The 14,826-nt window shown below is 31.9% G+C and overlaps 1 protein-coding gene across 1 annotated transcript in view; it reads left to right on the top strand.

Moving 5' to 3' along the window:
• Positions 1–12,690, top strand: part of LOC127878544 (receptor-type tyrosine-protein phosphatase alpha-like) — a 51,100-nt gene extending 38,410 nt beyond the window's left edge. Inside the window, exons 4-22 of the mRNA XM_052425075.1 lie at positions 3,216–3,353; positions 4,135–4,261; positions 4,406–4,539; positions 4,856–4,959; positions 5,247–5,334; positions 5,636–5,709; positions 5,848–5,884; positions 6,094–6,191; positions 7,156–7,281; positions 7,511–7,659; positions 8,271–8,406; positions 8,723–8,872; positions 9,855–9,939; positions 10,169–10,224; positions 10,356–10,493; positions 10,712–10,831; positions 11,002–11,150; positions 12,090–12,228; positions 12,514–12,690. Of these exons, the coding sequence (XP_052281035.1) occupies positions 3,216–3,353; positions 4,135–4,261; positions 4,406–4,539; positions 4,856–4,959; positions 5,247–5,334; positions 5,636–5,709; positions 5,848–5,884; positions 6,094–6,191; positions 7,156–7,281; positions 7,511–7,659; positions 8,271–8,406; positions 8,723–8,872; positions 9,855–9,939; positions 10,169–10,224; positions 10,356–10,493; positions 10,712–10,831; positions 11,002–11,150; positions 12,090–12,228; positions 12,514–12,600 (2,135 nt within the window). The 3' untranslated portion in view covers positions 12,601–12,690. The remainder of the gene's footprint in view (positions 1–3,215; positions 3,354–4,134; positions 4,262–4,405; positions 4,540–4,855; positions 4,960–5,246; positions 5,335–5,635; positions 5,710–5,847; positions 5,885–6,093; positions 6,192–7,155; positions 7,282–7,510; positions 7,660–8,270; positions 8,407–8,722; positions 8,873–9,854; positions 9,940–10,168; positions 10,225–10,355; positions 10,494–10,711; positions 10,832–11,001; positions 11,151–12,089; positions 12,229–12,513) is intronic.
• Positions 12,691–14,826: the final 2,136 nt, after the last annotated feature.

Below are 14,826 nucleotides of genomic sequence, written 5' to 3'. Positions count from 1 at the left end.
GTAGTCGATGCCATCATATAAATGGGACTTGCATTGATGGTTGTGCAGATGGATATGACTTTTCAACTGACAAAACGTGTAATATTCGTAAGTGATGGCACAAAAATACATTGCATCTAAAAATGTTAAAGAACGGTTAATTACATGTCATGAAATACAGAGGTTGTATATTCCTTTAATGTAAATGCTTCCATGACAACAATGGAATACCGTGTAATGGATGTGCTTATTAAACATCAAAGGCTGCTTGATAATTTAGTCTTACTGGGTCAAACGGAAGCCATCTTGATTTCTAACCCAATTTAAAGTTGTTTTGCTACTGATTATAATTGTATCTGATTAAATTCTTGCGAATTACACTACTGCTGTATGGTGCTGCCTGACCTCTACGGTTGCGTGTCGGTATTAAATGTTTGCTAGTACAACTAACGGACAAATGACAGGGGGTATATCAAATCACGTATTTATTTATAATATTTTATCCGTTATGTTAAACAAGATATTTTTATTTCATTATACCGTTACAAATTCGTATGTTTAAAGAACTTTATAGGTAAGAGACAAAATAAAAAATAGATTACGCATTACAAAAAATACATACAATTTGAATATTTAAGAGTTAACACAAGTATGCAGTTCTACTTGCACATTAATAATTCTTTGACATTTACAGCGTGTGCAATCGGATTGTATGGGCAAAAATGCTCATCGACGTGCAGCGCATTTTGTCAAAACAATCGATCATGCCATAATGTTAATGGGGTGTGCCTTTATGGTTGTGAAGATGGATATAACTTTGTCACCGACAACAATTGTAAAACTAGTTAGTAATAAAATAATATCCCGTCTATTGTTACGATATACATTGTGACGGTATGCAAATTTAGAAGTTTAGATTTATTCGCGTTTGTGAAACAGTTTGTTTCACACGTATTCGCATGTAAATGCGTCTGTTTTAAACCAGGTATGTTTTACCAATAGCATCTCCGATCCGATTTAGTAAGTGTCCGAATACAAACGTAATAAACAACACTTTTACTAACACGTCATTTGCAATTCCATGCAAATTTAAATGGTCGTATATTTTCACCTTATTGTTAGACTTAGATGCAGTGATGTATGTTCTTTTAATTATATTGTTACAATTACAGAGTGTACAGATGGAGTGTATGGTAGTGACTTTCTTGCTTTGATAAATTTAGTCGCTGCATAATGCACGATGTGCTTTCTTTGTTGTAGAATTAACCTTTATATTTTACAGCTTGTGCAGAGGGATCATATGGTACTAACTGTTCATTACCCTGCAGCGCATTTTGTCGCAACAATCGTCGATGCCATTATATAAATGGGACTTGCATTGATGGATGTGCAGATGGATACGACTTTTCCACTGACAAAACGTGTAATACTCGTAAGTAGTGAAGAACTCGAGATGATGTTAATTGCGGAATAATATATTAAATTAGTCTGTCTCATGACTGTTAATTTGGAAAATTAATACTTATCTTTATTTACATTTATATTTTCGGTGTATATTTAGTATACGCTTAATTTCGTAGCATCTTTGCAAAATGCACTTAACAAGGAACTAGTGACTGATAATTTTACGAGTTTGTAACCTTCACGTTATCATGATTTCTTTGCGAATTTAAAGTCAACATGTATTATGTCTTGTTACAAAGGAATTGCCTTTTCAGCCTGTGGTCACAGAAGGTATGGTCGAGATTGCTCATCAATCTGCAGCAAATATTGTCACAATAATCAATCATGTCATCACATACATGGGACATGCCCTAACGGATGTGAAGATGGATATGACTTTAATGAAGACAAAACCTGCAATACAAGTAAGTTAAGAAAAAAACTAATTTAAAATTATAATCATGAACACAACTATATATTTGCGTCGAGTATTTTTTATTTTCTCGAATGCGTAGCGTATGGAATTTCTAACCCCGTCTTACAATAACGTTTATCCAATACACTACAGACAAAGAACAAACGTGAATAATATCCACGAATAAATTTTTAGGAAAATATGACACTTCTCATTTATCCCATGTACAAGTATTAACTAAGGTATGTATCATTACGCTTCCAGCTTGCAAAAACAGGAACTTTGGTAAAAACTGTTCAATGGACTGCAACTGCGATCAATGCCACCATATCAACGGTTCATGTGCCATGTTTGAGAAGCAATGCGACACTGGGTTTGAGATGGACAAAGATATATGTGAACGTATATTGTATTAAAATATATTATTGTGCACATTATATGTTTGTATCTTATAACTACATACATCAGTGGTATAGTTAACTTCAGAAATTTAGTATTGTTTGTTTAGTTATGTTGTTTGCTCATCATGTATTATAATGTTATATTTAAATAACTAAAAGTTCCTCATATTGATGTAAACGTCCAGTTGTTAAAACCAATAACCGACAGACAATTTTTTTTCCGATTTGTTTCGGCATGGGACACATTAAACCAACGACGGGACGAACGTGACTTTATCTTTTACTTGTATTGCACCAGTACGCTAAATGAAACACAATTCAGTTTAATTTAGTACCATAATTACACTAAAAACAGCAATCAGCATAAACATTAGGCTATCAGGAAAACCATACAACGATAATGATTTTTGCTATATTTAGATCTGAACGTTTTTTAAAAAAACATAAAGGCATGGCTTGATAACAAACCTTGGTATTGAAACAATGATTGTTTCATAAAGCAAATAAATGGATTCTATCGGCGGGAATTTGATATTTTGTTGTTGAAATCAAGGTGGAGTTCGGTTGCTGACATATTTAAATACATATTTGCTTAATACTCTTTTTGAATTATAGCTTGTGAACGAAGACGCTTTGGTCCTAATTGTGCGCACGACTGTCACTGTGAACAATGCCACAATGCCAATGGATCGTGTGCTCTGTACACCAACTATTGCGATGGTGGCTACCGACTTGACAATGGACTTTGCAAACGTATGTCTTGAAGAAACAGCTTCATTTATTTACGCTTCAATAAATTAACTATTTTTCTCGAACGGTATTGTTTTAATGCCATATTCAACCAATCAATACATCGTTAATAGTTATAGTTGTGATTGTCATTTGTTTCATGTTATACATGTTTTATATAAATATTCCACTGATCATTCTAATTGAACATTGTACTCGTATTGGATTCACATTGATTATGCTTATAGCATGCGGACAAAGACAATATGGCCAGAACTGTTCTACTGAATGCCATTGCGAAAGATGCCACAATGTCAACGGCTCGTGTGCCTTGTACAGTTCACATTGTGACATGGGCTACCGGATGGAAAATGATCTATGTATAGGTAAATGTTTTAACGGTTTTTAATAGCAACTTTTAAAGTTGATTTTGTATACCTATAGGTATACTATGTTCAAAAGTAATTGTGGATTGCTGATTTATAATAAGTGCACTCTTGACATTGCAGCTTCGATATATTTAATTAGTTTCAATGACAGTCGTTCCCCATACTTTTCGCTTACATGATAGTTTAATATATTTAATGTATTGACAATAGTATGTTGTATACTGATAAATTTATATGGACTTGTTCACATACTAGTATTTTTTTATTTGGAAAATACCATGTAATGAATTTACTGAAACAACGGTAATATTTGTTATAGTTTAAATAATTATAGAAAAAGGACACAGATAAACATCGCATTTTTCATAGGTATGAGTGTAAGTTTGCTTTATGCAATATACTACATACATTATGTTTTCGAATCTCTGACAATTTTCGGGATTTTTGTTTTCTTTTTGCCGAACAAGGAACAAGTCCATTAAAAACTTCACCAAATAGATTAAATAGAACTACGCTATTTTAGATACCAGAGCAATTTTTGATTCACGAGTTTTTATTTATATGTTTTCAACCTATAATTAACATTAGTTTAGACGTTTGCGTTAAGGGTATGTGCGAGGTTCGCCCAGCCATCCAACCGATTTTAACCTCCTAATCTTTGCCTGGACCGTTCGAAGGCGTTGGTCCAAGTTTAAACCGTTTTATGTTTGTATATGGTATTCTTTAAAATATATGGGGCTTCATTGTGTACTTTATTCATCTTCACTATCATTTACAGAGAATAGCGAAGCTTCATCAAAACAATCCTCATCTTCTTCTGGAGCAATTGGAGGTGGATTTGCGGCTGCTGTAGCAATTGTGATCATTGTTGCTCTCGTTTGCTATAAACGCAGACGTTTGAACAAGTAAGTCAATATGTACACTTAGGCTTTCAAGAACATATTATACATAAATACTGCGTACGTTTGCGTATGTAGTTCAAAGGTTGTTATATGTTTACAACTTATTTTATCTTCAACATTTATTTTTGGGAAATGTATATGTTTAAGCAACGGAAATAATCGTGAGTTTTTCAATGATATCGCAATGTGCTCAACGACACCACCACAATCTACTGTTAAGTCAGATCAACAGCCGAATCTGAAAACTGACTCACGTGATAATATATACGCCAATGCTAAAGGTTTGTATTTATTCTTAAATCAAATATAATTCTATCATGTCACAACTAAAAGTATTGAGTACATTGGTTATTTGAATTCGTAAACAGCTATTACGAGGCATAATTTATTCAATTGATTCGAATGTGTACTGTTCTGTTTTTATTGTCTTCTTCATGCTAATGTTTACAGATACGTATGTGATTAATTAATGCTCAGATTAAATCAGTATCGTGCAAAACAAGCGACGATGCAGCTACAAGAATCGAACACATTGTCGGTTGTTCGCGTGTAAATAAATCGATTAGCAAATAAGCTTAATGCATCTTCCTTTCTCAGATAGTGAATCCGATTACTATGGTTTCAATGCCTTTGTTACTGGTATTCAACTGCACGAACTATGGACGTACATTCGTGGCCAAATCCAGATTGATGAGTTTCAGGTAAAATGTTTCTTTTAAGTAACCAAAGACACAACACTTTTATTGAAATATTTTACCTAAATAATGGTGCAACCATAATGTCTAAATTGAGGTGAATGCATATGTTATTTAAATATGCATGATATAAAATAGGTGTAGTTTTGCCAAGTACGTTTTTTATTTCATGCATTATAAAATATATTATTATTCATGCATATATTTCAGAGCGTCGCATAAAATGAAAATTGTAACATTATAATACTAGTAAACGTTTTTGCAACATAATTTTATCATGTATTCTCTTTTAGAAATTACCTGCTGGTTTGATTCGAAAGCACGACGTTGCATCTGCTGAGTCTAATAAAGGCAAAAACCGTTATAAGGAGATGTATGCATGTACGTGCCGGCATTATTAAATATATATGTATTGAAACTATTTTATAGACTTATTGATTCTAACAAAGTCACATTTGGCAAAACCCAAAGCGACAAATAACGTAATTAAAACAATCTTCGCATTTATATTAAATATCATGTTGGGTTGAGATCAGAAAATTAATCTTATATAATCTAAGTTGCATCTAATTCGCAAAATTCGTTTTGTTCTGTTTTTGTTAAAATGCAGTTACACTTACTTTAAGGAAAATTTGATGTAAACGCAATATGCAGTTCTGTCAATGATAGCTGTGAATTCCAGATGACGATTCACGAGTTGTCCTGACAAACGAGTGTCCAGATGATTCCGACTACATCAATGCCAGCTATATACATGTAAATACGAACAGTGTCTATTATATTTTTAATGACACAGTTGCAAAATATTCTGATAAAAAACACATACATGTTAAACTATAAACATAAATATAAATATAAAATACAATGATTTATACATAAATGTCTCTATTCCAGGGATTTGATCAATTGCAGAAATTCATCGCATGTCAAGGTAATCATTTATTTTGTAATTCGGTTCCTTGAAGAATTAACATAAAATATTGCTAGCATTAAATGCATTGCACAAAATTGAAACAATTACGATTTGAAAGCTTTATATATATATTTATGGCGTACTGAATCATATGTTACAATCCGTTTTGCAATAGACCCGTTTTGCAGAATAATGACCTTAACTATGTTAATTATTTACTCTTCTAGGACCTACTCAGGAAATAATTTCTGATTTTTGGCGTATGATTTGGCAAAAGAATATTGAGAAAGTAGTCATGCTTACAAATCTCTTTGAATTTGGAACGGTAAGTATTGTGGTCTATATTGTTTTCTTAAACGTCGAAACATTTTATCATTTGAACAATGTCATGCGAGTATGGGTATTATGCCATCATCCACGAGCATTTTCCGCTCAGTCTGGTCAGGAGCCCCCACGCCCGCTATAAAATCACGCACGGTTTCGTGGTCTCATAAGCGGACATGGGAGCCCTGACCGGTCTCTCACATAGTCTTTATACAATTTCAGCGTTTTAATAACATAAGAAATGCTGAAACGACACATGAAGCATATGAGTCCATCTGTGCAGTATCATATTTTAATATGTTCATAAAAAAATTGATGTACCATTTTTTGTACGAATGCTTTTTGTGTTTTGTATATACGTATGTAGGTATATGTGATATATCAGTTTAAAATTAATGAATGAAAAACAAGCAAACAATTGAATAAAAATCTATTAAAATATGAATTGAAAACCAAACAGAATTGAAATAGCTTCCCCATTTACCGGGATCATTTGTGATTGTTAAGAAGTCGATTAGCAAAATGATTCAAACTAATTAGTGTTAGTTTACTATGAAAAGTTTCTGTTAAGTTTAAAAATAAAATAAAATATGTCTTTTGAAATTAGTTATCATCTTACAATTTAGAATTTTGGTTTTGTTAAGATTAGTACAAATGATCTTTTAAACATTTAGAAACAGTTGTTTGTTTTAACAAGTGTATAAAATGCAGAATTTACCTCCCAGAACGGCCACTGAAACACGTTTTAAATATGATTTGTATTATTCGCCTTTTATCATAAGTATTTCCCCAAATAGCAGGTTTTAAAAAGATGTTTAAAAAAATTAATAATCCTTGTTTATTATTTAACATATTATATTTTCTTAGAGTGTGAATCACACAACTTAAAATAAGTTAAAGCCTCAACGGTAAGAAATTCTTGAAAGCACCAAACAATATACTGTTTGCATCATTTTCTTCTATAGCTTAAGTGTCTTCAGTATTGGCCAGACGATATAAACGGTGAGTTCAAATACGGTGGTGTTCTTATCAAGTATGTCGGCATCAAGGAAACATTCGACTACAATATCAGATCACTTGAAATCACCAAGGTACGTTAAAGCACACTGTTCAATCCAAATTTTGTTCAACAAACGAAGCAAAGAACTAGAAAGTATGTTTAACGAACCATGAATGCAAGCTGAATAATAAGACGAAAAAATAATTATATGCGCGTTTTATAAACAGATACAAAGCATATTTGAAATAATGTTTTGTGAAATATGTTACATTAAAATGTGTATGTCCATGTGTACTGTATGCGCATCATTGTCTTACCAGGATGGCGAGACCAGGCGCCTCAACCAGTTCCATTTCAAGTCCTGGCCTGATAACGATGTTCCAGAAACAACCTGGAGTCTAGTGGACTTTTGGAGAGCTGTTGCTAAGTGCGACGATACCAGCACATCCCCCATTCTTGTACATTGCAGGTTAATTGTTTTTATTAAAGAAATGTTTATAAATTATGCTTTTTTATCGCATGCTATGAATCGGTTACCTTTAAATCGACAAACACGATTAATGTAGGCAACATTTCAATTTGTGCGAAAATGTGTTAAATATTTAATTTAAATGTAATTACTCTGAGGCAGTTTAAGTATTGTTAACTCAATATCTTTTAAGAATGTTCATGTTCTTCCATCAATTTTCGAAATAATATTTCTGATAATAATAAAATACCAATATTAAAGCCATACAAATCTAAACCACAACATTTAGAGAATCGGCACAAAAATGTGAATATCAGTTTCTGATTCGACCTTTATGCACACAAACAATCATCAAAAATAACATAATTGTGAACTCAAACGGTCGTGTATTACCATGTATCTTCGCTAATAACCATCATAATCAAATAAAGAAATATTAACATTAATGACGTGAACAAAACCCGAACCCGAAAATTTTGCTCGTGATCATTATTTTTTAGATTTGTTATTTTATTTTATCGTACAGAAATCTTTTAGAAAACGCCGTTTTTACCGTTAAGCTCTAAATATGTAGCGGTAACTTTTATTACATATTTTAAATGAAATTTTAGTTCTGGTGTTGGCCGCAGTGGAACTTTTATCGCTCTGGACAACTTGATTGCACAAGCAAAGATTGAAAACTGCGTCAGACCTCTCCACGTGGTTGAGGCTTTAAGGCAACAAAGAGTTAACATGGTTCAAACAAAGGTGTTATACACTTGGCAATCCAGAAAATATATATATGTTTCTTGTATAATTGATGTAATGTTAGTTTTCTTATATCTTATTAGCATGTACAACTAAACCCTATAATTTATTCTGGGAATATGAACGATAGTGTTTCAAATGAACAAATAAAAACAGTAAACAAAAGCTCCAGAAAAAGTGTCAGAGGAGAAATTCTTGTTACCCCATATGGTAAACGATATGTGAACGCGGAATAAAAACACTAAATGTATAAGTCGTATATGCGCAATAAGTTCGTTAATATTTCCGATACTTTTCCTGTAATATATTTTACCAGGAACAGTACAAATACCTGCATGAAGCTTTGGCAGAAGCCCTTCTAATTGGTACACATCACTGGGTAACGAGACAGTTTGAAAGTATCTACAACCTTATGATCGGAAAAGACATTGAGTCGTCGAAGACACGAATTGAGCAGCAGTTCGAAGTATAATATTTTATTTAACTGTCATGTTACACTTTTTGGACGGATTGTTTTATACGCAATGATATTGCACAGTACGGTGGTAAAGTGACATTAACTCACGACTGCGATGTGCTTAAACTAATCACGATATAATAAGCAGCCTTTTGCTGCATCAAATAAGAACAAACACATATCTTAGCAATACGGTTTACTTTTTAGCATGCACAATTTGAATTTGAAACTGCCAATCGACATTGGAACCGATAATTGGGCGTCATAAGGAATTGTGTGATAATGTCCAAAAATATTATTTTGTTTGTGTCAACAAACATGCTACTTAAAGGACAACATCTACGATGAAACGAGCGTTAATAATATAGCTGAATCATTCTTTTAGATCAGAACAGAGCCATACTTTGTAATTAAACTAGATTTTAAAAAGACACATTATAAGAAAACTATGCCATTAATAGTTTCTCACAAGTGTGCGCAGTAAAAATGCATAACGATCATTAAGTGAACTTCGCATCATTTGCCATTAACTTTTACTACACACTGTTTAAGATTGCATGTATTTCATATAATAAACAAAACACCGTATGATTTCGCATATATATATATATATATATATATATATATATATATATATATATATATCTGTATCAAACATAGGTCACTCTCGTATTATTATAGACATTCAAAAAGACATGTACCGTAAATAAAGTGACATAGCACACGCTTTTCAACGAATCGTTATAAACATTCAAATATAAAAAACGAATTTACTACAGGACACTTGCAAAAATATTATGAAAAGGGTTAGACAATGATAGGGATATACGTCTTAGAAAATAAATCTTTGGAATGAACAGCCTTAAAAACAAAAAGAGTAATGACAAACAGGAGAAATAGTCTTAACGGATTATCACATTACCGGAAATACACAAACAACAATTTTACCACCAATTAAATCGCATTAAATTTTATTTTCTATTTATTTCAGTTGATAACCAAAAGTGCATATTACGCTAGGGGACAGAACGCAGCAATAGCAACTGGACTAGTAAACGACCATATTGGAACTCAAAGTAAGAAGCTTTTTATGCGATTATGTGGAAAAAACGATTTATAACTATAGCAAATTACATATATCTCTACTAAACATCATTGCTAAAACCTGCCGAAATTTTATCATGACATGACAAAAGTTATATAATCATAAAAAACTCGTTTAATTTTACGACTCTGCATCCTTAGTTGATATATATATTGATGCGTATGATGCCATATTTAGTATTGTTTAATATTATGTTACAGACGAAGCCATGATTATGAAGGCGACGGAATCCAAGCCGCAGTGTATTGTCTTATCAGTATGTTGGATTTGTGTATTACTCACAAAAATTATGTTAAATTGCAAAATGCATTTTGATACGAATTAATAATACGCTTTGTCATGACATACTTGAACAAAATGCTTAATGGACAAATAATTTGATTAAAGGCACTTGGAGAGAGCAGAGCGTTTATAGCATTGACTTCCTTACATGATGACACTGCAGAAAATTTCTGGTCTCTTGTTGGGAAGCAGGCATGTAAAACAATGATCGAGTTTTCAAATCGTTCGGAAGGATTGCATAAGGTAACATACACTTAATCCAGACTACCCATACCTTAAACCATTTCAAATAATATAAAGTTTAAAGTCATAAGAAACTTAGTTTCTTTGGTGTTGTTTATGTGTATGTTTTTTGAAATCTAAGTGTATATGACAAACTTATATGTAAAGCATCGACACCGCAAACATGGGAAAGTGCATTTAATAAAACATTTTTGAACAACACCAATTGCTTATGTTAGGCGGACACTTACCTTGGCCAGAAAAAGGGTGGGCGTGTCGGAAGATATTACGTCACCTTAACCGAGGAAAGCAACGATCGCGGCTTTGAGGAGAGAACATATTCCTATAAAGAAGACACAGTAACAATATTCTTTTTTTTTAATTGTTATGTTTATGTTTTTGATTGAGGTTTATTGTGGAAATGCTATAGGGATAATTATACGTCAGTGTTAAAAATATAGCTTGAATGATTGATATGAAGCTGATGTACGCAACAAATTAGTTAATTTAAATGTATATTTAACTACAGAAAGGTAGCAGTCTAAAGACTTTTAAACAGTTCTACATGCCTGGTATGAATAAAGACCCGGACAGACAGTGCATGCTTGATCTAATAGAGGCGATATTGACATGGCAAAGTCAACTCTCGACCGACACACCGATATTGATTAAAGATGGGTAATATGCTTTAGTGATAGGATTTGGATTAATTTAAATCACAATTATACCGAAAGTAAGTTTAATAACATTTGAATAAAGTGGTTGCTTGTAAATTTCGTGTGCTAAAAAGCAAAACGAATACCATATCAAGCCATACAGGAAAATATGTGACATGAAACCTGAAACATGTTAATTATAACCTACAATAACAGTATAAACCACTTAGGATAGATGCTAAAGAATCATACAAAATACTTTTTATTCAAATATTTGAAAATGATAACACAATAAATAGTTATTTATTCCGCCCATATGCATATATACTTGCTGTTATTATGTCAGTTTAATCAATACATATCTAAGAACCAGTATGAAGTCATGGTTATTGATGCTAAAGATAAACTAATTCACAAACACGCACACAAGGTTCAATAATGGCTCTGTTGTGTTTTATTATTTTTGTAGAATTTTTCGAGAATTCTGCAACATTGTTTTAAAAATGTAGGCTCCGTCTGTATCTTTTGGATATTTCTTGAAATGAAACGCTCTTTTGAGTTCCGAACAGGCTTATCAGGGACCATACTCACCGCTTTAATGATATTTTTCGTTTTAATAAAGTCTCTTCTTAGCAAAAATCAAGTTTAGGCGGAAATTGTCGTCCCTGATTAGCCTGTGCAGACTACACAGGTTTATCTGGGACGACACTAACGCACATGCATCAAACCCCCTTTTCATAGAGCGCGGCTCAAATATATTTTTCAAGAAAATTCATATATGTGTCCAGCGCTAGAATATTTTTCGTTTTGAAACGGATTTAGAATTTTTGAAAACCCATTGATAGGCATATTTACTACCACATCTTTAGCTAATGTTTGCATATTTAATTTCATAAACAACATTGTCATCAGAATTGTATTTTTTTACCAAATAATTTCTTAAATGTTGTGGCAATTTCAGTTCGAACTTTCACCGAAGCGGCCTTGTTATGGTATTAATGAGCGAGATATGTCGCATTGTGAAGCACGACGGAAAAATAAACCTTGTTGAAACAGTTGTATCAATGAAACACCAAGAGAAACATATTATCCATAGCGCTGTACGATATTTAATATTATTTGATGTATATGATACTTAAACAAATATTGTTGTTGGCAATTACGCATATAATGAAGTCATTTTTTTTAAATAAGAATTATTATTATATTTCAAGATTGATTGACTACACGTTTTACATAATGTCTCTTTGTTTCAGTCTAATAGATAAAATGTGGTATTTAAAATAAAACATGTTTGTTAATTTACATAAGCGGAAGAATTTGCTGAATATTTGTTTAAAATATAAAACATTTCGTGTAAGTTATGTGTGTCTGTTTGCTTTCAGGCTCAGCTTAGGATCTGCTACGACGCAATATTGGCCTACGTTCAGAAACCAGGAATCTATCAAAATTTGTGTTTAAGTACGGAATAAACACGACGTGTTTGCATACTTTTTGATAAACACGCTAAGATATTGTTGTCTGTTTATGATGACTATGACGTGCATGAAGTGTTAAGTTATAACTTGGATGTGAGTTCATTGTTTTGTATATTTTAAAACACAACAATACATAATGAAAACATAAATGTCTTATTTAATGAAACCGGATGAAATATTGACACATATATGATAATTCCCCATAGAGCCCAATGTTATGAACATTAGATTGTTTATTGTTTTGATTACTTTTAGAGCTGGTCATCAGTTTGTAATGTAATGCATACTAAAAAATATATGATAAAGTAAGCTGAACTAAATACAACATAATAAAACCGGCACTTTGGACTGCTATTAAGTAAATTAAGCAGTTTTCTGCCATCGTTTCAAGTTTTATGTTTTGATAGTTGTTAACAATTAAATGTACCAACAAAGTTCTCTACAGTTACCGTATCTTCATTTAGTACATACATGAACAGTATTATATATTCTGTGTATTTATATTCATCGTAGAATTATGTTTAAAAAACATATTTTGCAACGTGTCACCGTAATTCATGACGCTGTAAGAAGCGCGTCTCATTTATTTCTTTGCCTTACTTTTTTATTCATTGATGCCGACCCTTTCTTCTATTGTGTTATTATATGTAATTCAAGGGCGTTGTTTCATCAAATTATTAAGATTCATAATAATAATAATAAAGCAAAAAAAAAGGTATGATAGAAAAACATTTATTTTTATCTAAGAAGCATAACAAAATTTTCAATATTTGGAATGTGGATTTGATATAAACAAAGCAATATTTAATAAATTGATCGATCACTTTGTTTTGGAAAATGTTTATTGTTGTTATGTGAATGTTTATTACAACGTCTGATTTGCGTGTAGTGTAATACGTTTTGTTTATGCCTAGTGTTTTTTTAATGTTCATTCATCTTTTTGTTTATATCTTAAACTGATATAAGTACACTTTGGTGCATATTTACATCAAAAACGTTTGTATAAGACAAGTTTGATAAAAATGTACCCGTTCAATAGCAGTATTAGAAAGAAACATGAAACCACCTGATCGGTAAATGTATTTTATTCACCAACAGATACCAATACATATGAAACTCAAAGTGGTGTCAAAATCCTATTAGAAATAAGAAAACAAATAGTGTTTAGATCTGTAATGTTTTAAAAATATAGTTCAGTTAATGCATTTTTAACCGTTTTCATTTAAATCACGAATACATATAAACTATTTCCGATAAGCGTTAATCATAATGTGTATGCTATTACAGAAATGGCTGTGTGCAAAGTATATGTATTCAGTCAAAATCGAATAATGTTTGCGAAATTGTTTAACGTTTGAATGCTAGACTAACTCTATATTGTACTAGTGTTCTCTTGTGGTAGTGTAATTTTATTTATTGATACAATAATGTGCTTAAAAAATGTCAATTATTGATTAAACTTTTTGTAGTGTTTTTTATTTGTTGAGTTTGTTCGCACAGACGGGTGTCTTGTTAATAGTGTTAATAAAACTGCACATAGTCGGGACAGAAAATGGTCATTAGATAGAAATATACGTTATAACGCGCTTATAACGCGGTAAATATTAGAACACTTTTTACTCGGCTATCAAATCCTATACATTTGTGTTCATTACATTAGCAACAAGTTAAACAACTCTTAAAGGTAACTTTCCACAGATTTTGGCAGATATTGAAGTTTGTCATTAAATGCTTCATATTGATAAATACAAACACTGGATCTTAAAAGCTCCAGTAAAAACAAGAATACAATTAAAGAAAGAAAAAAGTAACCATAATCTGGGCTCGAACCACTGACCCCTGGAGTAAAAGTCTAACGCTTAGACCACTCGGCCATCCATGCTCATACAATGAGTGAAGTATTTTATACTTTACATAAGCAATCCTCGTAGTGTCACAAAATATAACGACAACAACAGAACTCTCCAAATTATTCAATCGTTTCGCGTTGCAACGCTTTATAATTTTCAGGTTTTTAAATCGTCAAAAGATGCATATAATGGAAATTTTTGAGCATGGTAAATGTTAAGTATGACTGTTTCCTCACAAATATCATTACTACAAGGAATATTTGCAAATCAGAAACATTTTTTTTAAAATTGTCAATTGACAAAAACGTGAATAATTTTTTAAGTTTCGGTATATACAAAAAGAAAAACAACACACAGAAACAAGTTTCCA

This window comes from Dreissena polymorpha, chromosome 4, assembly GCF_020536995.1.
Source record: "Dreissena polymorpha isolate Duluth1 chromosome 4, UMN_Dpol_1.0, whole genome shotgun sequence".
Taxonomy (NCBI): domain Eukaryota; kingdom Metazoa; phylum Mollusca; class Bivalvia; order Myida; family Dreissenidae; genus Dreissena; species Dreissena polymorpha.
The sequence above is the reverse complement of the archived record's forward strand: the minus strand, read 5'-3'. Positions and strand labels throughout refer to the sequence as shown.